The 26,224-nt window shown below is 43.5% G+C and overlaps 2 protein-coding genes across 4 annotated transcripts in view; one reads left to right on the top strand and one right to left on the bottom strand.

Annotated features, from left to right (window-relative positions):
- Positions 1-509: 509 nt before the first annotated feature.
- On the bottom strand, positions 510-7,943 carry LOC136427172 (proteasome subunit alpha type-4). 3 transcript variants are annotated; one of them, XM_066415942.1, is made up of 9 exons: positions 7,866-7,943; positions 7,259-7,301; positions 6,193-6,206; positions 4,311-4,459; positions 3,925-4,002; positions 3,372-3,460; positions 2,157-2,287; positions 1,594-1,717; positions 510-1,178 (listed from the first exon to the last, which is right to left on the bottom strand). In XM_066415942.1, the coding sequence occupies exons 1-9, from the start codon at positions 7,914-7,916 to the stop codon at positions 1,024-1,026; spliced, it is 834 nt and encodes a 277-aa protein (XP_066272039.1). In that variant the 5' UTR covers positions 7,917-7,943; the 3' UTR covers positions 510-1,023. The 3 variants fall into 3 exon arrangements, with proteins under 3 accessions (XP_066272039.1, XP_066272038.1, XP_066272037.1); XM_066415941.1 differs by lacking the exon at positions 6,193-6,206 and adding an exon at positions 5,254-5,267; XM_066415940.1 differs by lacking the exon at positions 6,193-6,206 and having other exon boundaries at positions 4,311-4,473.
- A 344-nt stretch (positions 7,944-8,287) lies between these two features.
- LOC136426462 (platelet binding protein GspB-like) overlaps positions 8,288-26,224 on the top strand; it is a 505,111-nt gene continuing 487,174 nt past the window's right edge. Inside the window, exons 1-19 of the mRNA XM_066415126.1 lie at positions 8,288-8,401; positions 9,619-9,755; positions 11,204-11,351; positions 11,794-12,030; positions 12,680-12,811; positions 13,569-13,761; positions 13,936-14,034; positions 14,592-14,855; positions 15,357-15,552; positions 16,180-16,370; positions 16,804-16,900; positions 17,433-17,653; positions 18,139-21,792; positions 22,208-22,470; positions 22,889-23,209; positions 23,510-23,798; positions 24,233-24,377; positions 25,049-25,293; positions 25,806-25,820. Coding sequence (XP_066271223.1) covers positions 8,288-8,401; positions 9,619-9,755; positions 11,204-11,351; positions 11,794-12,030; positions 12,680-12,811; positions 13,569-13,761; positions 13,936-14,034; positions 14,592-14,855; positions 15,357-15,552; positions 16,180-16,370; positions 16,804-16,900; positions 17,433-17,653; positions 18,139-21,792; positions 22,208-22,470; positions 22,889-23,209; positions 23,510-23,798; positions 24,233-24,377; positions 25,049-25,293; positions 25,806-25,820 — 6,961 coding nt within the window. The remainder of the gene's footprint in view (positions 8,402-9,618; positions 9,756-11,203; positions 11,352-11,793; positions 12,031-12,679; positions 12,812-13,568; positions 13,762-13,935; positions 14,035-14,591; positions 14,856-15,356; positions 15,553-16,179; positions 16,371-16,803; positions 16,901-17,432; positions 17,654-18,138; positions 21,793-22,207; positions 22,471-22,888; positions 23,210-23,509; positions 23,799-24,232; positions 24,378-25,048; positions 25,294-25,805; positions 25,821-26,224) is intronic.

Here is a 26,224-nt window from a genome sequence, read left to right as displayed (position 1 = left end):
TGTCACTTTACTCTAAGAAGATCACAAATTTTATTTGTTGGTTCCCAGATAAAAAAAATAATGCAGAACTGAAAAATCAACATAAAAAAACATGTTTTTTTTACGTTCTGATTGTACCCAATATCTTTGAATACACACTTAGTTCAGAAGCCATACAGGGAAATCAAACAGACCAACTTTCTATTGTTTTGTCACCTTTATCAAGGAGGTTTTCACCAGTGTTTGGATAGTTTGTTAGATGGATAACTCAAAATGCCACTGAAAGGTTTTATGATATTTTGTGGGTTATCATTAGGCCAAAGGTCTAAAGAGTAACTTTGGACAAAGACTTGAAAACAGATGCAAAAGTCTCATGAAGTATTCTTACCACTTGCACTGGACATTTAATGCCACCTTGCAGGTTGCTGGAGAACTGCAGTAGTGATTAAATTCATGGAGCAGGAATCAAGAGGTTTGCATGAAGTCAGCAACAATAGGAAAAAAATCATTAAAGCAAAACAAATGTCACATTTTTGAAATTGACATGTTTTAATGTAATAATCCAATTTCTTTGATGTACACTCATTTCCTACTACTTGTCTAATATAAATCAAATAATTTCTTCACCAGACAAGAACTAGAAACAAGACTAGATCAAAGTGACCAACAAGTTTGACCATTCTGAAACAAGTTTTAACTGTTATTTCCAACATAAAAATTGGACTTTTTTGTGTTGGAAATTACAGTTAAAACTTGTTTTAGAATGATTTCTACCAACACAGATGAACTTTCATTTTAATTTTGTCCATTTAAAAGACATTCTCGTGTTGGAAGTTACAAGGAGTTGTGTATACAGGTGTTTTCCAAGACACAGTCTCTTATTTATTCATGTCTTATAAACAAGAAATATGAGCCCGTCCTTAAGAATGACTTAAATCTTATAAGGATGTTCTCAAGATCTCTACTTACAAAGTGAAAACAGGTTACAGCGTCTTTAAGACTGACTACACCTTGTGACGAGGACGTAACTATGACAACAGGTTACTATGACGACTTCTCCTGCTTCTCCTTTTCCTTCTTCTCCTGCTCAGCGGCGGCCACCTCCGCCTCGTGCTTCTTGATGAGTTCCTCCACCTGGTTGCTAGGCAACACCTGAACCTTTGTCTTGTTGTTCTCTCGGGTCAACGTTGCTAACTCCACTGCGGAAAAAAATTAATCATTAAGTTGGGACTGATTTGGGTCAACGTCGCCAACTCCACATGTTGTCTGCCCAACTAGACAAAAGCTGATACATGTACAAAAGGCCATCCTGTAAATATGCCTGTTCATGGTTCAAACTGAGCATGTGCAGCAAGATGTATTGTGGGTAATATGTCAAAGGTGAAGACCATTAACTTCTAAACAGTTCTCAACAAGGCAAAGAGATACAAGTTCTTCCCTCTATGTCACAATATCTTCCTTTTCTTTTGGGGGATAGATCAAGATATCAAAAAATCAAAACTCAAGAATTGAAACTCCTCGACTAGCACTTTTCAAATTCAGTCTGACAACCCCAAATTAGCCCAGAATCATTTAACTGGAGTCACCACACTCGGTCAATTCAAGACGCCTCACCTTTCTCAGGAGTGAGTTTGGAGACATCGAGCGTCTTGCTGACCACCTTGATGGCCAGCTGAAGGGCGTCCTGCATGGTCATCTCGTCGATCTTGTACTCCTGCTTCAGCATGGACACTGCAGCCTGGGGGGGTAAGGGCAAAGGTTATGATATGACATGTCATAGGGCATCCTGAAGGGCAAAGGGTAGGTCATGACATGTCATAGGGCATGTTTTTTATAAATATGCACATGAAGAACTTTACTGAGAACGTACAGCACTGTTGTTAAGGAATCCCATTTTCTTTTCTTTTTTAAAATATTTTTCCCATTTTTTACATACATGTGTCAAGAAACCCTCAGAAAAAGATGAGTATGTACAGCACTGTTATTGCTACATGTATGCAAATGATAGAAAACATCTCTTTCTCTAGTTCTTGTGAATCTTGTATTTCTTTTTTATATAGATAGGCACATCAAGAAACTCTGAGAGAAGAGCTCTTTCTCTTGTTTTGGCGAATTTTGAATTTCTTCTTTTTATAAATAGGCACATCAACTGATCAAGAAACTCTCAGGGAACGTACAGCACTGTTGTTGCCTATGCAGGTGGCCTTCCATCCTCCGTAGTTGCCGCTGGGGTCGGACTGGTACAGCTGGAAGCCGTAGTGCTTGTCCCAGCCGATGTACAGGATGGACACGCCGAACGGACGCTTGCCTGGGAGGACAACAGGAGGAGAGGGGTTACATGTTGTCTAACTATGAATATAACGACCTATCTATCTATCTATCCATCAGCCTGTGATGACAATGTTATCTACCTATGACTAAATCTATCGATCTGTCAGCCTGGGATGGCAAGTGGAGAGGGGTTACATGTTATTAAGCACTGAATAAAATTGTGGGGTCGTGTGGCGCAACGGCAGCGTGTTTAGCTCAGAACCAAGTGGTCCTGGGTTCGAATCCTGTCGTGTCACCGATCATAAATAAAACTAACTATTGAACTATCAGCCTGTGATGACAAAAGGAGAAGGGTTACATGTTATCTATGAATAAAATTGTGGGGTCGTGTAGCGCAACGGCAGCGTGTTCAGCTCAGAACCAAGTGGTCCTGGGTTCGAATCTTGTCGTGTTACCGATCTTGTGCCCTTGGGAAAGGCACTTTACATGACTTTCCTAACATACCAGAATGGTCATCATCAAGACTGGCATTAAAGGCAAGAAGAAAAACTAACTATCTACATGTATCTGCTAGTCGTATCAGTCTGTGATGACAAGAGGAGAGCGTTTACAGGTATGTCTTTTGTCAATGAATAAATCAAATCAACACACAGATATTCTAACATTCTATAATGATTCGTAAAAAGTTTGATCGCTGCGATATAGTTATCAAAGAATAAATCATTAAGTTATTGATTCATCTAGAGTGAGTACGATCAGAATGCAATAGGTATCTTTCTTTTGTATCATGCAAATTTACTGACTAATGTTAGTGATCTATTGGCCAACTACATGTACTACCTCTTTGCAGCCAGGGGCTAAATTGCAAGGAGCATTGAATTGATTTTGTTTTTCTATTTCAGAAGCTTCATGTGCGGGTACATGTACAACTTTTAAGTGACTGATTAACTGATTGATTGATTGATTGATCCCTCACCTCCTCACTGTGCGTAGGAAAAATATCATCAGCAGAACCAGAACACTCTCCTATGGAGTAGAGCCCCCCTTTAACTGATTGATGAATTGATTGATTGATTGATTGATTGATTGATTGATTGATTGATTGATTGATTGACCCTTACCTCCCCACTGTGTGTAAGCCTGTTTGATGTCACACAGACTGCTGACCAGTTGTTCACAGGGAATTGGTTCCTGATATTGTAGAATGTACCTGAAAAACACAACAGGAAAGATAAATACTTCATCATCCCTCAACAAAATTGTCAAAAACAACTAAATCTGTGTAACAGCTTTTTTAGGGCATAGACGGTCCTTTAACTGAGATGTCTCAACATTGTAATCTCCAAGCAGATCTATGGGTGGCAAGGCAGTATCAAAAGGGCCAACCCGTACCAAAAGCCACCAGAGCTATTGGTACAGGCTGGTCCTTTTGATTCTGCCTTGCCACCGATAGATCTGCTTGGAGATTATCAACATAGGAAATATCATTTAGAGGAACAAAAATTGCAGCACTGAGAATACAATTCCAATGCTGCGTTTTGTAAATAGAGAATCGTAGAAACACAGGCAGACAGACACAGATTGACAGTTGCCTAACAACACTCATGCACATAAACATACAAGAGCAGTCTATTCATAGCACAAACCACAAATCATCTGTAGGAACACCCTTACCTCTGTGCTATGAGTCGTAGCTCGTTTGTGAGGACGTTGGCGTCGGATGTGATCCCTGCCACACTGCATGCCATGTCACTGTGAACAGGATAAATCCATGTCATTAAACACATCCTAAACCAACAATCTGGTGTACAAATCCTATCATGTCTTCACTAACGTCTACTCTTAATCTTAGTGTGTAATCCAGTAGCCTGATTGTTTTGAGTTAAGATTATACAACATTTGATCCTAGTACTTTCCAACTCCTCTCAAGTATCGATAAGCTCCAATTTCTGAGTTTTCAACCGCAGTAACTCTTCTATGTTTGTACATAACTCAACCATAACCTTCTTGACAACTAGGTAGTTGCCTATCCTATGAGGAACATCTTTAAGTGTCCTTACTCGTGGAGTTTGTAGATCTTCTCGGAGAAGAAGACCTCGTCGAGGAGCTTGTGCGTGTTCCTCCGCTCCGCCGCCAGCACGATGCCGTCGTTCGCCAGGATGCCCAGACAGGTGCCGGCGTGACCTATGGCCTCCATGGCATATTCCACCTGGTACAGGCGGCCTGGGTAACATACAAAGACCTGCAGTTACTACAAAACCTGCTAGGGGGCCTCCATGGCATATTCCACCTGGTACAGGTGGCCTGGGAACATACAAACACCTGCAGTTACAATAAAGCCTGCTAGGGGGCCTCCATGGCATATTCCACCTGGTACAGGCGACCTGGGAACATACAAACACCTGCAGTTACAATAAAGCCTGCTAGGGGCCTCATGGCATATTCCACCTGGTACAGGCGGCCTGGGAACATACAAACACCTGCAGTTACAATAAAGCCTGCTAGGGGGCCTCATGGCATATTCCACCTGGTACAGGCGGCCTGGGTGACAAATAAACACCTGAAGTTACAATAAAGCCTGCTAGGGGGCCTCCATGGCATATTCCACCTGGTACAGGCGGCCTGGGAACATACAAACACCTGCAGTTACAATAAAGCCTGCTAGGGGCCTCATGGCATATTCCACCTGGTACAGGCGGCCTGGGAACATACAAACACCTGCAGTTACAATAAAGCCTGCTAGGGGGCCTCCATGGCATATTCCACCTGGTACAGGCGGCCTGGGAACATACAAACACCTGCAGTTACAATAAAGCCTGCTAGGGGCCTCATGACATATTCCACCTGGTACAGGCGGCCTGGGAACATACAAACACCTGCAGTTACAATAAAGCCTGCTAGGGGGCCTCATGGCATATTCCACCTGGTACAGGCGGCCTGGGTGACAAATAAACACCTGAAGTTACAATAAAGCCTGCTATGGGGCCTCATGGCATATTCCACCTGGTATAGGCGGCCTGGGAACATACAAACACCTGCAGTTACAATAAAGCCTGCTAGGGGCCTCATGGCATATTCCACCTGGTACAGGCGGCCTGGGAACATACAAACACCTGCAGTTACAATAAAGCCTGCTAGGGGCCTCATGGCATATTCCACGAGGTACAGGCGGCCTGGGTAACAGGGGAGGGACCGCTAAATGGACTTTCCTATGCAACACATGGATAAGCCGTCAAAAACAATCACTTAGAAACACATGTATCTACATTTCAAACCTCAAATCTTTACCACCCCTGCAAAGCTGGATTTGTCAGGTTGCTTTAGGTAAAAAAAGCAGGAGTTCAACTCCAGCATTTTAACGAGCTGCAGACAGAAGTTTAAAATGAGACCAGGATTTCACCCCCCCTCCCAATATATCAGTCCAACCATAAGAGAAGGGTTCAGAGGTCAATCCGAGGTCAAAACATGACTAAAATCACATATTTTGGCCAGATTTTGAAAATTCACTTTTTTCTGTCCTCCCTAGCAGAAAACTGGACAATTCTGACCAACATTTGACCAGGAAAAAAATTATTTTTAGCAAAATACTAAATGGTATGCAGCATGCACTCTACTGCGCAACTCTATTAGCTGGTCCCTCCCCTAACATACAAACACCTGCAGTTACAATAAAGCCTGCTAGGGGGCCTCATGGCACATTCCACCTGGTACAGGCGACCTGGGAACATACAAACACCTGCAGTTACAATAAAGCCTGCTAGGGGGCCTCCATGGCATATTCCACCGGGTACAGGTGGCCTGGGAACATACAAACACCTGCAGTTACAATAAAGCCTGCTAAGGGGCCTCATGGCACATTCCACCTGGTACAGGCGGCCTGGGAACATACAAACACCTGCAGTTACAATAAAGCCTGCTAAGGGGCCTCATGGCATATTCCACCTGGTATAGGCGGCCTGGGAACATACAAACACCTGCAGTTACAATAAAGCCTGCTAAGGGGCCCAGGGCTCGAAATAGTGGGTGCATGTGCACCCAGTGAACCCAAAATTGGAGCCGTGCACCCAATTTTTGACTGTGGGTGCACTGGTGCACCTAAATATTTTTTGTAGCCAATAGGGTAAAGGTACTATAATATGATTGTACACTAGTATACAGAATATTCTTGAAATGTAAATATAAAAAACAGCATGATAACTTTTTGCTGTACCTTATTTAATGAATTATTTGTTTGAAATTTTGAAGTTAGCTATAGAATTACAGATTGAAGTTCTAAGAAAGGTAGCAGCGTTAAACTTGTAATTATGTTCTGAAGAACATTCAACTTTATTTTATCTGGTGCACCCAAAATTCTTTCTGTGCACCCAATTTTTTGACTTGGGTGCACCAGTGCACCTATTCACAAAGATGAATTTCGAGCCCTGGGGCCTCATGGCATATTCCACCTGGTACAGGCGACCTGGGAACATACAAACACCTGCAGTTACAATAAAGCCTGCTAAGGGGCCTCATGGCATATTCCACCTGGTATAGGCGGCCTGGGAACATACAAACACCTGCAGTTACAATAAAGCCTGCTAAGGGGCCTCATGGCATATTCCACCTGGTATAGGCGGCCTGGGAACATACAAACACCTGCAGTTACAATAAAGCCTGCTAAGGGGCCTCATGGCATATTCCACCTGGTATAGGCGGCCTGGGAACATACAAACACCTGCAGTTACAATAAAGCCTGCTAAGGGGCCTCATGGCATATTCCACCTGGTATAGGCGGCCTGGGAACATACAAACACCTGCAGTTACAATAAAGCCTGCTAAGGGGCCTCATGGCATATTCAACCTGGTACAGGCGACCTGGGTGACAAATAAACACCTGCAGTTACTACAAAAACTGCAAGGGGGCCTCCATGGCATATTCCACCTTAACATATTGGCCAATAGCAATGTGACATATAAACTGTCTTTTACATTGTCAATGACGCACAAACCAACATACGGATGAACCTACCTTCTGGAGAGAAGATGGTCGTTCTTGTATCATAACGTCGTGACTGTGGAAAACCAGAGAAAGAGCATTTAAATTTTGAACGATGAAATATTGCATAACATGGCCATATTGCTGAACAACGCAAGCGACATGGCAACATTCATATGAAATTTGTTTAACCTGGCCATATAGCAGGCATTACCTGCTGAACTATATGACAAAGAAACTATACTGTGCTATACTTTTTATCAGTCCTGCTCAGGGTGCTATAATATTTGTCAAAATCCTGATATTTGCAGTTCTCTCAAAAATGTTGCGAAAATTCATACTGTATGTATTCAACCATGAGTTGCCGCAAAATACAACTATTACTAGTAATCTTGCATAAAACCGCTAAATCTAGCACACACGATCGCCTGCGTGGGGAGGGGGGCAATACATGACATGCACGTTTTTCAGTAGCTCTCTTCCCACCTATGTGTCATTCTGCGACAAAAGTTTTAGCCAGGCGCTTAGATAAGTTCATAAACTAAAAGTCAGTATCGTGTAACTATCAAATAACCTCGCCAACATTTCGCTAATGACCAAAATATGAAGTTTTCAAGAAAGTGAAATTCATGCAACCCACCATGTTGATATCCCAGGATGCACTACGCAGTCTATCAGGACCAGTGCGCATGCGTCAGAGAGAGGGTCTAGGTTTTGGTCCAAACCATATAAATTATGGGGGTGAAAAACAGAAATATTTTAACATAGTATTTTCTGTCAGAATTTTATTCTAACTAAAGAAATACAAATACACATATTCTATACTTGTTTATTATACTATAGTTAATAAGTATATGTATTGGTTACATACTATATATTGTAAACGGCTCCCTATTCAGTATTTGGTACGACCTAACTAGGGTCCCGCTATTCAAACACTCCAAAGGTTCACGCCAGCTGTGGCAAGGTAAAGTTTACATGTTTGCTTTTAGAAAACTTCTGTAGACAAGGAACACCGAGCAGCGAGCGGTCGGTACAACTGTACCCTACCCATCCCAGAGGATGTCAGCGCGGAGGAGCCGTCCCCGCGCCTTTACCGGGGTGCTGGCGGTGTTGTTAGCGGCGGCCTGTGTGCCCCTGCCCCGAGGGACTGCTACAGCTGTGCCCGGGACTGTCGTAAGTGTCGCCATGGCGGATTTATGTCGTTTATTGATCGTCACGTACGTTTTACATTCTCACAAACACGGACACTTTTCCCGTGCCAACTCCAGCCCAACTTTAGCTGGAAGCCAAACCGGACTTTCCATTCATTCCCTGGTGGTTTAAAGAGGCTGTAGGGTATCAGGTTTCACAACACGGACACATGTGAAGAAGACGTATCTTAGCTAGCCGGAGTTTTCTTGGAGGTGAAAAAATGTAAAATTAGCCAAATTTGGGGGATTTCTTGTATGGACAGGTAACCCGAGACGACTACCTACTCCTAAGTGAACCATTTGGGCCCAATTTCTACTACAATTTGTTGTGTGACAAACATAAGAGACAAACCGGGCGGAGTATTGGTGGTCTGTTTCCCACAAGCTCCTTAGAAGAAGACAAAAAGCTGTCAGAAAAACTTATAAGAGAGTTATTCCACACCCGTATGGATAATTTGGTAACTTCTGTAAATGATGCCTCTGATTTGGGGGAGTAAATTTCTACCCCCTCCCTCCCCAAAGCGACCAACGTACATCAGTTTGCCAGGTACATGTAACCTGTAAATAAGTCACAAAGGTAAATAAACTAAGGTGCAAACATCCTGACGTTACAAGGCATACGCCTCAATACTTGTCGCAGAAACTCTAATTTAAGATCGTACCTGCGCCATTTGGAAGTGTTTTTTTTAATTTACTGTGTGTGAAAAAATTGCAGGTGGAAATATGCAAATTAACTAATTCCCAAGAAATGAGAAAATACGTATCCTGAAGTTTAGAGATATGGATTGTATCAGGGAATAGTCTGATATTGTTATATTTGAAAGTACAAAACCTTGTACCGTCAATTTTTAATGTGTTTCTGCATGACACATCAGTAAATATTTCATATGCAAAATGTAGTATCAAAAGGTTTTTTAATGTAAGAATAAAAAATCATTCTAGTTTTCAAATAAGAGATCTTAGATTCATTTTCATTTTTAGACTTTATTGGAATTTTCAAACAGCTGTGTAGAAGTTTTTCAAGGGGTACAGTACACACAACACATAGACTCAACATTCCAGTGTGATTTTTTGCTAGATGTTGGAAATTACATATTGGGTACATAGATATTGAGTAGATCACAGTGCTCAACAATTACTGATTTTGTAACTTACCATGCTATGCAGAATAAGTGAATGAATTGATTTTGAATGAACCAGGACCCAGTGGTGAATGTGGCGCGAGGCAAGCCTGTGAGAGCAAACGTGACCTGTGGTGACCCTTCGGAGGACTTCTACCCACACAGCGACTCTGTCAAACGTCCACCAGACAGACAGTTACAGATCTGTGATGCAAGGTACTGCAATCCTTTCCTTACAATCTATATAAGTATTACATCGTTCGTTTGTTTGTTTGTTTAGACCCTTGAGGTCCTATGAAAAGCTAGTGGCTCATACACATGTAGGGCAGAAAGTTCCCTTGCTGTTTCAGGAGCAGGGTATATTTTTACATGGAGGTATTTTTACATGGAGATATTGCTAGCCTTTCCCCTTTAACAAACGCAGTCCAAATCAAAGAAATGGTTGGCCTTGGTGCTGAATGACTGGCCTTGGTGCTGAATGAATACTAGTACTCACCAGGGATAAGCGCCCCTGCCCACTGATCATGAAGAGCCAAAAGCCACCAGCCAGCCACCAGTGCCACCTGTACCAAGATGAAACCCTTACCCCCGTGCCTGAGCCTCAACCTACCGAGGTTGCTTCCCCCTCAGTGATACCCCTTTGAGGGTAATGATGATGTTAAGTTTTGACAGTGATACGTAGATAACGAAGAAGAAGAATGGAAACTGAGGACAATTTAATTTTAAACTACATGAATAACATAAAGAGAATGATGTCCTCAGTCATTGGCAAAGATAGTGGACAAAATCAGAACTGTCTGATCATTTACAAAGTCTACCTCCTCAAACACGGGACATCCCCCCCTCCCCCCATTTTACGTCCCTTCCAAACGATGGGTGCAGCCCCAACTGAGATGTCACTTGGATTGAACCTGGGTCTCCCAGTTACCAACAAATTGAAACCAGGAGCTCAACTGTGAGGCTGTTTCCAGTTGAGCCACATAACATCCCCGTATTCCATTGTATAAAATGTTATTTGATACTTTGGCTGCAGCATGATATACAACAGGGTTGCCAAACAAACTTGGGTCGATTCAAAAAGAGCTGGCCTTGGTGCTGAAATCACAACTGAGGACAATTTAACTTGAAAACTCCCAAAACTTATCATTAAAAGTCGCCACACCCTTGAAAATGACACGGTCGTCATCAGCAACATTTTGTTCCTTTGCGGTCTGGATTGGGGTGGCCGCGGTCAAGAATGCTTGGGTCTATGACTGAGGGAACAAAATCGGGACCGGCTGAAAGTCATCTTAAGGCCGATGGTCATCTTTTGGATGTGGTCGTTAGACCAAATTTGACTGTACATAAAGAACATAAGAGAACACTGTCCTCAGTCACTGGCGAAAGACAGTAGCTGCTATCTGAAATGTCTGACCATTTACAAAATCTATCCAGTTGCTTGAGTAACTTTTCTAAGGTGTATCATACTACCTGGATGTTTAACCTTCTTTTTCCGCAAGATAATCAGAAATCTGTATTTAGATATCTTTTACTTTCTGTAACTTAACAAAAATGACACATTTATCTGAACTTTGGTTATGGTTTTCTAGAGCACTTCAGATTAAATGTAAATGTAATTTTTTTCGGGTTTAACAAATGTCAAAACTTTATTTTTTTTGCCACAGTGATCCTGTCCTGTCCCACAATGCCTCCCTGATGACTGACGGCAACAGCTCCACCTGGTGGCAGAGTACATCACTGCAGCAGCTGATGTTTGCTGGGAACGGACTGGGCCATCGAGCAGAGGTCTTCATAACCCTGGATCTGGGAGAGGTATGGTTAACTAGAAATAAGCGACATCTTAACGAGCAAAAACTTTCAATGCGGTATAGTTTTTCCTCAGGATTTACCTGTGTGCACTTGCAGTCCACACTGTTCACTGTGGAAGTTAACCTCCTCCTAAGTCTTTGTTAAGCCAATGATGTATTCTTTATAAGTCCTCTCTTTAAACCAAGAATCCAAAGAGAATCTTCTTCATTTCACCAAGGAGGTTAATTTTACTAGAAGAAAGAAAGAAATACTTATTATACTAAGGTATGTATAATAATCAATAAGTCACTGAAGTCTTTTTGTACCTAAATGTATGTACATACAAGAATGTACTGTTGAAAATCAAGGTCAAGATTTCATAAATCATTTGCTACATGGTGTTGTAATGTCTAAGGTCATCAGTTTCCATGACGATGACCTTTCACCTGCCCTCTGAACCCTCTAGACCTACCACCCAGAGAACATCACCGTCCTCATGGGTGACACCAAACGGCCGGGACGCCTGGCTGTGATGAGGTCAGCTGACGGGCTCACCTTTGAACCATGGCTGTACCTGGTAACCAACGGCAACAGAGACTGTCGGAGGTTTGGGGTTGCCCAGCAACCAGAGCCGGACAACCCAGAGTCTGTAGTGTGCAGAGAGTACCCACAACTGGGGGTGGAGCAACTGTACAGCGAACGGGTAGGGACGACTTTTCAACATAACCATTTGTTTATTTTAAGACAATTCAATCTCTACAATGTGATAAGTTTCAGAGATTACTTCGGAACATTTAGCATCACTTAGTCTAGAATGAACTGGCAGAATGAATCAATACTATTGCATCACGTGCTAACTGGAAAAACCTGTTGAAAATGTCAAAGTCACTAACACGTAAGGATGTAAAACAAATGTCACTCAAATGTAAATCATGTTGGGTCACTTGAAATATCTGGAAACAACCTGCGAATCTGATCAAATTGTAGAGATTAAATTGTTAAAAGAAAGCTATACATAGAATTGAAAAGCCTACTATACTATGCTAAATTTACCCTAAAGTCAAGTTCTCATGTTTCACATAAGTCCATCATAGTTCCGGGATCTCTCATAGTTTGCAACTCACACCGTGCTGACAGCTACTCGACTGAATGATGATTGAATTATGTGACGTCACGGTCAGTGACATACATTTCCTAGCAATCATGAATAGTGCCTGGCTTTCCTGAGGATGGATTTTGAGGAACTTTCCAAATTCAAAGCCCACTTGCTGCTCAATTCCCATGAATTTGTCGGAAAGTTCCTCAAAATCCAGAAATCAATACACAGATGAGTGAATGCCTCCTCCCCCCAGATCACAGTGCCCCTGAGCGAGGTCCCGCCCAGTTTCAGCGACGAGGCTGTCCTGCGCTGGCAGGCAGTGAGACATCTGCAGCTGCGCTTCTATGACATGGACCTGGTACTGGGGATATTCGAGGACCAGTTTGTGAGTACACTGGGCCCTTAACTTTTAGAATGTTAAAAGTGCTTTTGCCAGAAAACAGTTAAGCAAAGTGACTGGATGATTTTCAAAATTTTATTGAAAATCTAAAATATCGTTGAAAATTTTCGAGATTTTATGGAAAATTTTAAAGAATTTTATCGACATTTGTGAAAAAATTTTATGGGAAATTTTCACAATTTTGTTTGAAAATTTTCACAATTTTATCAAAAATTCTCAAAATTTAATCGGACATTTTCAAAATTTTATCTGTCACTTGAGTAGCTGTTTTTTGTCATATCTTATTACCTGGATGTCTAACCTTCATCAACGTAAAAGTACTTTCCTTCGGCAAGACGTTTTTTGAAGCAGTTTGTGAGTACGCCAGGCTTTTTAACCTTCTCCCCGCTGCAGTAGCCTTTTGGCACCAAATCTGTATTGGTTACAGAGTTAGGCAGCAGGGAGAAGGTTAACTTTTGATATGCTAAAAGTACTTTACTTTCAATTAGCAAGTTGTTGTTTTCAATCATTTTTATCCTCCTGTATGTAATGGCAATCTTTGTTTGTAATAAAAAATGCTGTCTTTATTTCATACCTAGCTGCAAGATATGTAATATCATAGCAGATACTCATCGACTAGTATCTAAGGGCTAGTAAGGGCTTACTGGTTTCATATTTCAAAACGTTTTACATTTTAAAAAAGATCTCAAACCTTTTACTGGCCGGGCCAAGAAATATGATATTTTTATCTATTTTTTGCCAGCACCACTATGCTGTGTCTGAAGTCTCCGTGATGGCCGGCTGTGAGTGTAACGGACTTGGAACCGGATGTGAGATCAGCGGTGACTCTGGCCAGTACGAGTGCATCTGTGGTGGGAACTCCCAGGGCCCCCACTGTGGAGAGTGCCAGCCTCTGTATAACCAGTATCCCTACCAGCCTGGGCAGCCGTGCCAAGGTACTGAGTGTGTGACATATAATATGTTCGGGTTTAAGGGTTAGGGTTAGGGGTAGGTAACAACCAGGGCCCCCACTGTGGGGAGTGCCTGCCTCTGTATAACCAGTATCCCTACCAGCCAGGGCAGCCGTGCCAAGGTACTGTAGTGTGTGATATGTAAAGGGTTATAATTAGGGATGGGGGTAGGGGTAGGTAACAACCAGGGCCCCCACTGTGGGGAGTGCCTGCCTCTGTATAACCAGTATCCCTACCAGCCAGGGCAGCCATGCCAAGGTACTGTATAGTGTGGCATATGAAAGGTTTTGGTGTAAGGGGTAGGGGTTGAGGGGTTGAGGGGTAGGGGTAGGGAACAACCAGGGTGCCCACTGTGGAGAGTGCCAGCCTCTATATAAACAGTATCCCTACCAGCCAGGGCAGCCATTCCAAGGTACTGTATAGTGTGTAACATATGAAATGTTCGGGTTTTTTTTTTAGGTTAGGGGTAGGGGTAGGGATAGAGGTAGCCATGCCAAGGTAGTAACTGTATAATAGCAGGAAAGTTCATCTAAGTTGGTAATTACATTATGAAGAATGAATCTGTTCTTCAACTTGAAACAAATACTCACCAGGGAGAACCAGTAAAAAATTCTGTTCAGCTGCTTTTGTTGAGTTGGGGAACAGTCTTCATAAGGTTCTGTATAATCCTTTTAGATGGGACGGCTTTCCTGAAAAGAAGTTCTTCCTTGTGTTTGCAAAAACCTACAAACTGTTGGACTGTCCTTCAAGTTAAACGAGTGAAATGTATAGAAGCAAGGCGACTCAGTTCTTGTGGCCTTATGTATTTCCTCCAGCATGCAACTGCAACAACCACAGCGAGGCATGCGTTTACAACGAGACGGTTGCCGACGCCAACCTGAGCCTGGCTGCAGACGGCGGTTTCCATGGCGGCGGGGTCTGCCTCCATTGCCGTGACAACACGACGGGCACCAACTGTGAACAGTGCGACGCCCTCTTCTACATGAACCCCGAGGTCCCCCACCAGAGTTCCTCGGCCTGCCTCCCGTGTGGGTGCGATCTGATTGGTTCGTCAGGTTCCCAGTGTAACATGACATCAGGTGATAGCTCTTGTATTTAGAATATTGTTACAACTTATAGCTTGTTATACTGTCCATGCCTTGTCCTTGTCAGCAGGGCTAGACCTTTGTAGTAGCCACAGGCTAGTTTGCCAGCCCTGGCTGTGTGTGCTGAACAGCCAAACCAATAAATACATGTAGATAGACTCTTACATCAAACTGTGTGTAGACTTGTGATCATAAGATTATAGTAGTTTTAACTTTCATTCAAACTCTTGGAATTCATAAGACTTAGTAAGAAATGGCATGCCTTTGCCTAGTGAGAAAAGTCAGGTAGTTGCTTAGTTGACGGGCCAATGATGATGATGATGGACCGACTGCTCTGCAGATGCATTTGTGGAAACATTTTACAGCTGCAGTCAGTCTCCTCCTTTTGATCCCACTATGTTCTATTTCTGCAAGGTATTTACTTCAGTACTTGTATCATTTGTTATTCTGGTTGAGTGATACAGAAGAATATTTAACATTCCTCTCTGTTTCCAGGCCAGTGTCCGTGTAAGCCTGGGGTTGGAGGGCGCATGTGTGATGTCTGTCTCCCTGGATATTACAACCTCACCTCAGGGGGGTGCACCCCCTGTCCCTGCTACCCCCTGCCGCTCCACACCCCCTGCCACGTGGACCAGGGGGGTCAGGTCACGTGCAACTGTACACAGGGTCATGAAGGGGAACAGTGCGAAAGGTAATTAACCCCAGGACTCAAAATATGCTGTTTTTTCCAATATGTGATTAATACCACCATCTCGTAGCTTGGCAAATTAGTTATTCATAATTCTCTCAGCAGTTTCAAACGTGTTTTTTTTGCAAAGTGCAGGATCCGGCATATATTTTCCAGCCCTGAATCTGAATCAAAGTGTTAAAAAGTTTGTTATTCCTTAGAACAACAACAAAATTGGAACCATGTATGATTGCTGTTTCTTATTCTTTATTGTTGTTCTCAGACAGCTTATTGATTAGCTAAAGGCCAACATGCATCATTGCAAGCGAAGGCAAATGGTCTAAAGTTATATGGAATGAAAATATACTATGTCACATAGCTTGATCAGATACCCCGGAAGATTTTCCATGAATTGTTTCATCAGGCTGATCAATCAATTCTAAATCAACAGATTTTGAGGTACACAACCTCATAATTTTTTCCACAGACATTTGAACAACCTGCATGCTGTCTTCATTGACAGTGTAAAATAGGACAAGTAAGATAGGTTGTTTAAACGTCTAAAGAGAACATGATAAGGTTGTGTACCTAAGAAAACTATGTTGTCTAAGAAGATTAATTTTGTTTTATTCCTTGTTTTTCCCTCCCAAGGTGTGCAGAGTTCTACTGGGGAGACCCTGTCAGTGGCACTGCCTGTGCTGAATGTCACTGTAGCGGGAACTCTGACCAGTGTGACAACGTCACCGGGGCATGCGTCGGTTGTCAAGGCAACACCACCGGCTTCAACTGTGACCGCTGTGCAGATGGTTTCTATGGCGATGCCATATTTGGCAACTGCAGTGGTAAGGACCAAATTGAATGTCATTGTACATTGACTGTGTTTTTTAAGGACGCAGTAAAGAGCATAGATGAATCAAACATGCTTTGGATGTCACGCAAATGACAAAACAATACCACCAACATCCCAGTCTAAATTGATCAGTGCTACAGGTAAGGAATAACTTTTAAAAAGTTGTGTGTTAATCTGTATTCAAAACATGCCTTGTGTGCCGTGCCCGGTTATAACTGAGATAGCGTATGGCGTGGAAGAAAACAACATTGCGAGCATGTAGTGCGCAAAACCCAGAAGTTAGGGGAGTTAGGGTAGCCAGCTGTTTCTTGGGTTTCGTGAGGGAGGTCAGGGGTCAAAATTGACAATTTACATTGGGTTGAAACTCTGGCAGCTTAAGGGTTTAACAAAGCGTAACATTAAGACATATGTTCTCTTCCCCCCAGCCTGTGCCTGTGATGAGGCAGGATCTACTAACTTAACCTGTGACCACACGAGCGGGCTGTGTCCCTGCAAACCAGGGGTGGACACTAGCACTAGAAGGTGGGGCATACTAATGTGTACTGTACTGATAGTGTCTGTATTTTTTACATGTAAAGACACACAAACTTGATTTTTGGATGACACATTTGGTTTAGCATCTGTGTTTATAATGGCTCTTTTTGTGTGTGGATTGGCATTGACCATTGTCTCACTCTCTAGTCACTGGGCACCTTGTAGCTCTGGTATAAAGCTCTTGTAGCTCTACTGTATGAAGTTTATTAAAAAGAGCAGTCAAATTTTCTTTACATTAATCCAAGGCTAGCCTTTCTCTGTGTGTGTGTGTGTGTGTGTGTGTGTGTGTGTGTGTGTGTGTGTATGTATGTATGCATGTGTGTGTGTGTGTCTGTACGTATGTATGTCTGTATATGTGTACATATGTACTTAATATGTACGTTTGTACGTATGTTAATCCTTCTTGCAACAACCAGAGGGGAAATGGCTACCTGTCAGCTAAAACTAGATCAGATCATGGACTTTGAAGTTAGTACATTGACTTTTGAAAAAAATATGGCTATTCTATTTCACTCCACAGATGTTCTCGCTGCTTGGAAAACTACTATGGATTTGACACACCAGGCGGAGGTGGGACCGACAGTCAGCCTGGGTGTTCCCCCTGTGACTGTAACGACCTTGGCTCAACCTCTATGCAGTGTGGGGAGGGGGGCAACTGCTCCTGCAATGCTGGTGTGGAGGGTACCAAATGTGACGTGTGCATGGAAGGGAGGTACGGCCTGCCCGACATGCCCTGCCAAGGTGAGAAACAGCAAGCCAAAAATAAATTTTGGTAACATTTTCCGAAAACTTGAAATCTTATGCTGGAGTGTGATATTAAACATTGGGGTCAATTGGGGATAGGAGGTTTCATGACAAATGTTTTTATCTTTTTAGACTTTCATTAAAATGATGACATACATGTACTAGTATCTTCTCACATTGTGATAAAGTCCTGTTAGAATCTCTCATATACTACTGAGTAGGGGTGTCTTGACCTGCAGTAGACTGTTCTGCATAACCAGCAAACTACCTCAAGGTTTTGAACATGTACATTAGGAACAAGCTTTGTAAGACCACACTGTCTAATTATAGGGTCGAGCCACATACAATGAGGCAGACCAATATGTATGATGGGTTCTCTAATGTGCTTGAGGTGTGGCTCTCCTCAAACACAGGACATCAGTTTCCAAGGTCATAGTCATGAACTATGACATCTAACATGTCTGTCTCTGACGTTCTTTCAGCATGTGAGTGTGACCTTGTTGGCACAAACTTTGACCCCTACCTACCGACCACCACCCAGAGTGCACTGGGGCAGACAACAGTGCTGGGACTCACAACTACCCAAGATGCAACAGAAGAGACAACTACCCAGGGTGCACTTGTTGGGACAACTCCAGCCCAAGGCATAACAGTTGATACAACATCGCAGGCAGAAATCACTGACATCGCTACAACCACAAATGCTACAACCACAACTGTTACATCATCTGCTACTACTAGTGACCCTGGAACAACCAATGTAACAACGATGCAGTCGGAAACTACAGACATCACTACAACTGTAGCCACTACAAATGCTACAATTGTAGCAACTACAAATGCTACAACTGTAGCCACTACCAATGCTACAACTGAAGCTGTTACAACTGTAGCCACTACAAACGCTACAACTGTAGCCACTACAAATGGTACAATTGTAGCCACTACAAATGCTACAACTTTAGCCACTACAAATGCTACAACTTTAGCCACTACAAACGCTACAACTGTAGCCACTGCAGATGCTACAACTGTAGCCACTACAAATGCTACAACTGTTGGCCAGGGAACAACTAATCTCACAACAGTGCAGACAGACACAACTGAAACAGCTACAGCTGCAACCACCACCAATGATACATTTGATGTGTTTGTAACAACCGAAGTTGTCACCACTGAGAATGACACTGCTGTAACAGAGAATGTAACAACTGCAGCACCTCTGACTACAGATGGTGCCACTGCAGTCTCCACAAATGATACAGAGACAAATGCAACAAACAGCGGGACAGGGAGGTTGGTGGAGGAAGGTTTTCAGGCCAGACAGAGGAGACAACTGCCGGACAACACACAGCAAAGTACCACAGTTAGCTCACCTCTAGACACCACAGGTATAGCCACTACATTGTTACACCCCACAGGTAGTACCCGCGCACCTGGTCATCCCCGAGCCTCAAACATTTCATCTGTAGGTACCACGGTTACTTCCCCTACATCTATAAATCCCACAGGTACAACACCTGATCATGATCCAACCCTTACAACCACAGACCCCACTAGTACAACACCAGATCCAACCCTTACAACCACAGATCCCACTAGTACAACAGCAGATACAACCCTTACAACCACAGATCCCACTAGTACAGGGCCTGATCCAACCCTTACAACCACAGATCCCGCTAGTACAGGGCCTGATCCAACCCTTACAACCACAGATCCCGCTAGTACAGCACCAGATCCAACCCTTACAACCACAGATCCCACTAGTACAGGGCCTGATCCAACCCTTACAACCACAGATCCCGCTAGTACAGCACCAGATCCAACCCCTACAACTACAGATCCCGCTAGTACAGCACCAGATCCAACCCTTACAACTACAGATCCCACTAGTACAGCACCAGATTCAACCCTTACAACTACAGATCCCACTAGTACAGGGCCTGATCCAACCCTTACAACCACAGATCCCGCTAGTACAGCACCAGATCCAACCTCTATAACTACAGATCCCGCTAGTACAGCACCAGATTCAACCCCCACAACCACAAATCCCACTAGTACATCACCAGATCCAACCCTTACAACCATGAATCCCATTAGTACATCACCAGATCCAACCCCCACAACCACAGATCCCACTAGTACATCACCAGATCCAACCCCCATAACCACAGATCCCACTAGTACATCACCAGATTCAACCCTTACAACCATGAATCCCATTAGTGCATCACCAGATCCAACCCCTACAACCGCAAATCCCACTAGTACATCACCAGATCCAATCCCTACAACTACAGATCCCATTAGTACATCACCAGGTCCAACCCTTACAACCACAAATCCCATTAGTGCAGCACCAGATCCAACCCTTACAACCACAGATCCCACTAGTACAACACCAGATCCAACCCCTACAACCACAAATCCCACTAGTACATCACCAGATCCAACCCCCACAACCACAAATCCCACTAGTACATCACCAGATCCAACCCTTACAACTACAGATCCCATTAGTACATTACCAGATCCAATCCCTACATTTATGGATCCCACTAGTACAGTATCTAACCCAATCCCTACATCTATGGATCCCACTAGTACAGTGTCTGATCCAACCCCTACATCCACGGATCCCACTAGTACAACACCTGATCCAACCCCTGCATCCACGGATCCCACTAGTACAGTGCCTGATCCAACCCCTACATCCATGGATCCCACTAGTACAGGGCCTGATTCAACCCCTACATCCACGAATATGACTAGTACAGTGTCTGATCCAACCCCTACATCCATGGATCCCAAGACTACAGTGCCTGATCCAACCCCTACATCCATGGATCCCACTAGTACAGGGCCTGATTCAACCCCTACATCCACGAATCCCACTAGTACAGGGCCTCATTCAACCCCTACATCCACGAATATGACTAGTACAGTGTCTGATCCAACCCCTACATCCATGGATCCCACTAGTACAGTGCCTGATTCAACCCCTACATCCATGGATCCCACTAGTACAGGGCCTGATTCAACCCCTACATCCATGGATCCCACTAGTACAGGGCCTGATTCAACCTCTACATCCACGAATCCCACTAGTACAGTGTCTGATCCAACCCCTACATCCACGGATCCCATTAGTACAGGGCCTGATCCAACCCCTACAACCATGAATCTCACTAGTACAGTGCCTGATCCAACCTCTACATCCATGGATCCCACTAGTACAGTGCCTGATCCAACCCTTTCATCCATGAATCTCACTAGTACAGTGCCCGATCCAACCTCTACATCCATGAATCTCACTAGTACAGTGCCTGATCCAACCTCTACATCCATGAATCCCACTAGTACAGTGCCCGATCCAACCTCTACATCCATGGATCCCACTAGTACAGTGCCCGATCCAACCTCTACATCCATGAATCCCACTAGTACAGTGCCCGATCCAACCTCTACAACCATGGATCCCACTAGTACAGTGCCCGATCCAACCTCTACATCCATGAATCTCACTAGTACAGTTAGCACATCACCTGATGCAACCACTGCACCTGTACCTACAACATCTGCACCTGTACATGTAGTTTCACCGGTCTCCACCCCTGGATCCGTAGTTCCCACCCTGTCTCCTCCCAATGCCACGTCAGTAACACCTGTCTCTGGAAATACCACAGCTACGCCACCTGTAGATTCAACCCCTGCACTTGTAGCTACACCATCTGCACCTGTACTTACAACAGTCTCCACCCCTGGACCAACCCTTCCACCTCCCAATGTCACATCAGTAACACCTGTCTCTGGAAATACCACAGCAGGTATCACTCCTGCACCTGTAGTTACAACAGTCTCCACCCCTACTGGCTCCGTAGTTCCCACATTCTCCACCCCTGGACCAACCCTCCCACCTCCCAATGCCACGTCAGTAACACCTGTATCTGGACATACCACAGCTGTCCCACCTGTAGGTTCCACCTCTGCACCTGGAACCACCATCTTCACAGGTAACCACACCTGCCAAAGGACCACGGGACAGTGCAGGTGTAAGCCAGGGGTCGGAGGGCGCAGCTGTAACGTCTGCCTCCCGATGTTCCATGGGTTTGGACCGGGAGGATGCTCTGGTAAGCTCTGCTCATTGATTTTTTACAGGGAGTTTTTACACATTGTATTATATCAAAGTCTTTCCATCAGATGGTCTGAGATTTCTTTGTTTTCCTTAACAGGATTGATATGCTAAATTGACTGCCCTTATCATAAACTAGGTTTTTATTAGTTATGTTCTGCTGCTGCAGTGAACACCCTGCAGCTGCAAACAGTCTTTCTTCATATCTCTCCACTTTGTCCGGTTTTTAAGGTTTTAATGCCATGGAATAAAGTGCCAGTGAAAAGAGGGCTTGATATAATGCTACAAGATAGCAGATTCCTATGTCATGCTGCAGTAGCATTCATACTCTATACCAGCAACTAGAATGCGGGAATACATTTACATTCTAAAGTTTTCTACTGTTGATGACGCAAGATGGTGTATATTTTCAGAGTGCTCTGCGTGTGAACAGACTCTACACCGGTTCCTGGCTGTGACAGAGACGGACTGGGACCGCCACTGGGGGATGGCCGAGGAGGTCGCCACCTTACAGACGCTGGATGGACCACTACAAGACATCTCCGTTGCCGTAGAGACAGTGCAGCAGGATTTGAACGAGTCTGCGCTGGACCTGGGAGATCTGAATGGGACTGTGATTAACCTGATTGGGGAGTTACCAGAACTGAACAGAACAGCAGAGAACCTTCGTAACCAGGTGATACTTGAATTAGTAGAATCTAATAGAACATGTGATGAAATCAAGTATTGCCAGGTTTGCCTACTTTTTACTGTTCAATGCTTTTAGCTATGTCATGTACTGTTAAGATAAGCTGAGGTCCTATTTTGAAGCATGTTTTGAGTAGGCACATGTATGTTGTGTCTTTCTAGATGCTTTGTAATATGGCTGTGTATGATAACTTCCAACATGAAGATATTTTAGCTTACTCAAGTGCAGGGCAGTATAAGCTTTCTGGGACCTTTGATCCACTACTTGCATCACATGTCCCAAATTTACATCAGATCATCTGTAAGAAGACTGGTGATCTTCAGCAGAAAATGGGGTCCAAATCCCTTTGTGTTGGCATTGGAAGTTGCAAGATTTGTTCATAACTGAATGGAGTGTTTCTATGCAGGTCTCTTTGCTGTTCCCTGCGGCAAGACAGCTGCTGAACAGCAGCTCCGCGGAGTACATGCGGCTAGAACAGCTGAGAAGGACAGCACAAGACGTGCTGTCCAATGCCACAGCTGCCAACCTGACAGCATTTATGGACATACGAGAGCTCAGTGAGAACAGGGCATCAGCTGGGACCATGCTGTTACAAGCTGAGCAGTTGCTAGGCAACCTGACAGCTGTGTCCTTTGACGACCTTGGACAGCAGAGTCAGGCTGTCCTAGCCATGGCCGAGAATGCGTCGCTGGCTGCTCTGGATTTAGATACCACAGTAAACGTTGAGGTGAGGTTCTGCTAGTTGGATGGCACAACTTCTTGGCCAAACATGTAAAGTAAAGATCTCATCGTGGAGTTTCTAGATCTTTATCTGATTTTTATCAACTCTTTCTTTAGGCAAGGCATAGGCACCAAAAAGAGACAGGAAAATATCATAATTTATTGAGTTTTTCTGCCCTCATGTGATCCCGATGTACCATTCTGCTATCATCAATCTTTATCTGTACAGCTGCTAAAACCGCCCTTCAGAGTAACACCAGCATCAACTATCATGAAAATATATCCTTACCTTTTGTTTCATTATCAGGTGCAAGAGGCAGCAGCTGTGAATGACAGCTTGACAACAGCACAGACTCTGCTGTCCCGTGTGATCAGCACCAAGGACAGCATCAAGCTGACAGCAGACTTCATCCTGACAGCAGCAGAGGACGTTGGACAGCAACTCACAACAGCAAAAACAAGCAGACAGCAAGTAGCTGTCCTGGTCGATGAGACAGCAAGCCTGCTGTCCAGTGCAGAAGCAGCACTGCAAGCTGCGGAGTTAATCCTAAGAAATGCAACCCAGGATTTTGAGCAGGCAGAGACATTGTTGAATGGTGGGTTATGTCAAAGGGAAATTATCTAAATGTTTTCAATTCCAGCTAATAGCTGATCAGAAATCTCGTTAGGAAGATAGACCTTTTTGTATTGAAAAGGATATTCTGTACAGTATAATTTACTTGTTACTTACACATGTACCAAGATAATCCACTTTTATCTTTTCACAAATACAAATGTTACAAATAAAATTGTTATATCTCAATGAGTACAATGCTTAACAGTTGAGTAGCATGCAATTTGAGTCAGTTACAACAACTCTTTGGTTCTGCCATCTTACATATTCTGATATTCTATGTTAACTTTTTTCTACATTTATTTTTACATCATAATATCTTAACCTTATGGATGGTTTTCCCCAGTAAGATGTTTTGTCAGGCCATAGCATTTTTGCTTGAAGAAGAGAATTGAGATATATTTCATGCAACCTCAGGTGAGAATGGCTGGACAGCAGCAGCAGCAGAGGTGAACAGCAGCAGCAGCCAGACAGCAGCACAGCTGACAGCTCTGACAGCAGCTGTACAAAATGCTGAGGATCATGCAGCTGACCTGACAGCACAGGCAGATGCTGTTGACAGGTGGGTCAACTTTAACCTTAACTCTTTCTCTAATTGTACTGAAGCAAGTTTTAACTGTAATTTCCAACACAAAAATTGGACTTACCCAAATTTTCGACTAGACAACACCAGTCTCAAGGAATGAGCAATCCACCGCTGAGATGACATCACGTTATGCAGATAAGACACGTGACTTTGTGAGCAGTGGATCATAAGTTGCAGAAAGTCTACGGCACCCCCGTCTAATTATACTAGTAACTCTCTTAACCCCAACCTAACCTGAACCCTAATCCTTACACTACTCTTCCACATCTGGTGTTTTTAACAGAGAACAGTAACGTTTGAATGATACATGTAGAGTACTCTACCCCTGAATTTAAGCCTTAACTCATCCCTATCCTTAGACCTATCCTTCCATCCTGGGATAGAAATTTGCAACTTCACCATGTTTGTCGTAAAAATAGAATTGATGAAAATGTATTTGTATGATATCAAAATGACAGATATAAGATAACAACAAAAATTAACAACTAATAGGCTTCCAAACTATGAGTGGGATGGAAAAGATATTCAAAGCTGGAGACAGCCCTTGTCTTGCCCCTAACGAATACAGCTACTTTGGCTGGTACTATCTTTTATAGTCCTGCACTGAGTAGTAATTGGTTGAATATTTCTTCCCGTTGCCATGACAGCGTGTTCCAGCCTGCCCAGTTGCAGGGCCAGGCCGCTGTCAATGCCATCCGCGGCTACGAAGAGGTCGCTCTCCTGCTCAACGAGTCGGTTTCTATAGCAACGGAGGTCAATGCAACGGTCCAGAACCTGACAGACTACATCCAGAGCGTTTCCATAGCGACCCTAGAGGGGAGAGCCAATCAATCGTTGGCTGCAAGTCTGGAGTTACAGGAGGAGGTGGATGGAAGGAACCTGAGCATTGCAGGTACGGGGCTGATCTTAGAAGCAGAAGTTTGTTTTGAATAAAAATGCTTGCAAATGTTTTATTCCACCGACGTTTCTGTCACTGTCTGGCACCTTCTTTAGGGCAATTCTGACGCACTTTGCACTTCTGCATGTCACAAAATGGTTTGCAATCTATCTGCAACACAATTTTTGTATCTGTGTCTGCATCAAATCAGTGGTAAAGCACTACAAGGAGCAACGCAACTGTTCTGCACCGGGCCTTACACTGTTACAGCTAGTTATGTTCTGTCCATAGTGCTGAAATAGGGGATGTTATAACAATGACATCATGGCATATGGCACCAGCTCTGTATTTGGAGTTGGTGAAGGTAGTAGTAGTTATGACAGTGATAATTGATAGTGATAATTGACAGTGATAATTCAAGGTTTCTTCTTTTAAAGATCTTCCATCTTCAAATCCCTGCCTTTCTGCTGTATGTCTGTAGTTGTAAGAACCATTGACAATCTGTTGTGATATTTTGTGAATCACAGACCTTACTGCAGAAGGTAAGGTCTGCCTGTAGAAATTAAAGGGGGATCAATAGGAAGTTGTGATTAACAGTTGTGATTGACAGTTGTGTTTGACAGCTCTGATTGACAGTTGTGATTGACAGTTGTGATTGACAGCTGTGATTGACTGTTGTGATTGACAGCTGTGATTGACAGTTATGATTGACAGCTCTGATTGACAGTTGTGATTGACAGTTGTGATTAACAGCTGTGATTGACTGTTGTGATTGACAGCTGTGATTGACAGCTGTAGTTGACAGCTCTGATTGACAGCTGTGATTGACAGCTGTGATTGACAGCTGTGATTGCCTGTTGTGATTGCCTGTTGTGATTGACAGCTGTGATTGACAGCTGTGATTGACAGTTGTGATTGACAGTTGTTATTGACAGCTGTGATTGAC

This window comes from Branchiostoma lanceolatum, chromosome 2 (assembly GCF_035083965.1).
Source record: "Branchiostoma lanceolatum isolate klBraLanc5 chromosome 2, klBraLanc5.hap2, whole genome shotgun sequence".
NCBI lineage: Eukaryota > Metazoa > Chordata > Leptocardii > Amphioxiformes > Branchiostomatidae > Branchiostoma > Branchiostoma lanceolatum.
This window is presented reverse-complemented; position numbering and strand designations above follow the sequence as displayed.

Bases quoted from the DNA above. Each gene is read 5' to 3' on its own strand.
- LOC136427172 (XM_066415942.1), bottom strand. From the start codon at position 7,916: ATGCGCACTGGTCCTGATAGACTGCGTAGTGCATCCTGGGATATCAAC. The intron at 4,003-4,310 runs GTAAGGACACTT...TCCTGTTCACAG, and splicing joins AAGATCTACAAACTCCACGA to TGACATGGCATGCAGTGTGG. The intron at 1,179-1,593 runs GTGAGGCGTCTT...TTTTTTCCGCAG, and splicing joins CAAACTCACTCCTGAGAAAG to TGGAGTTAGCAACGTTGACC.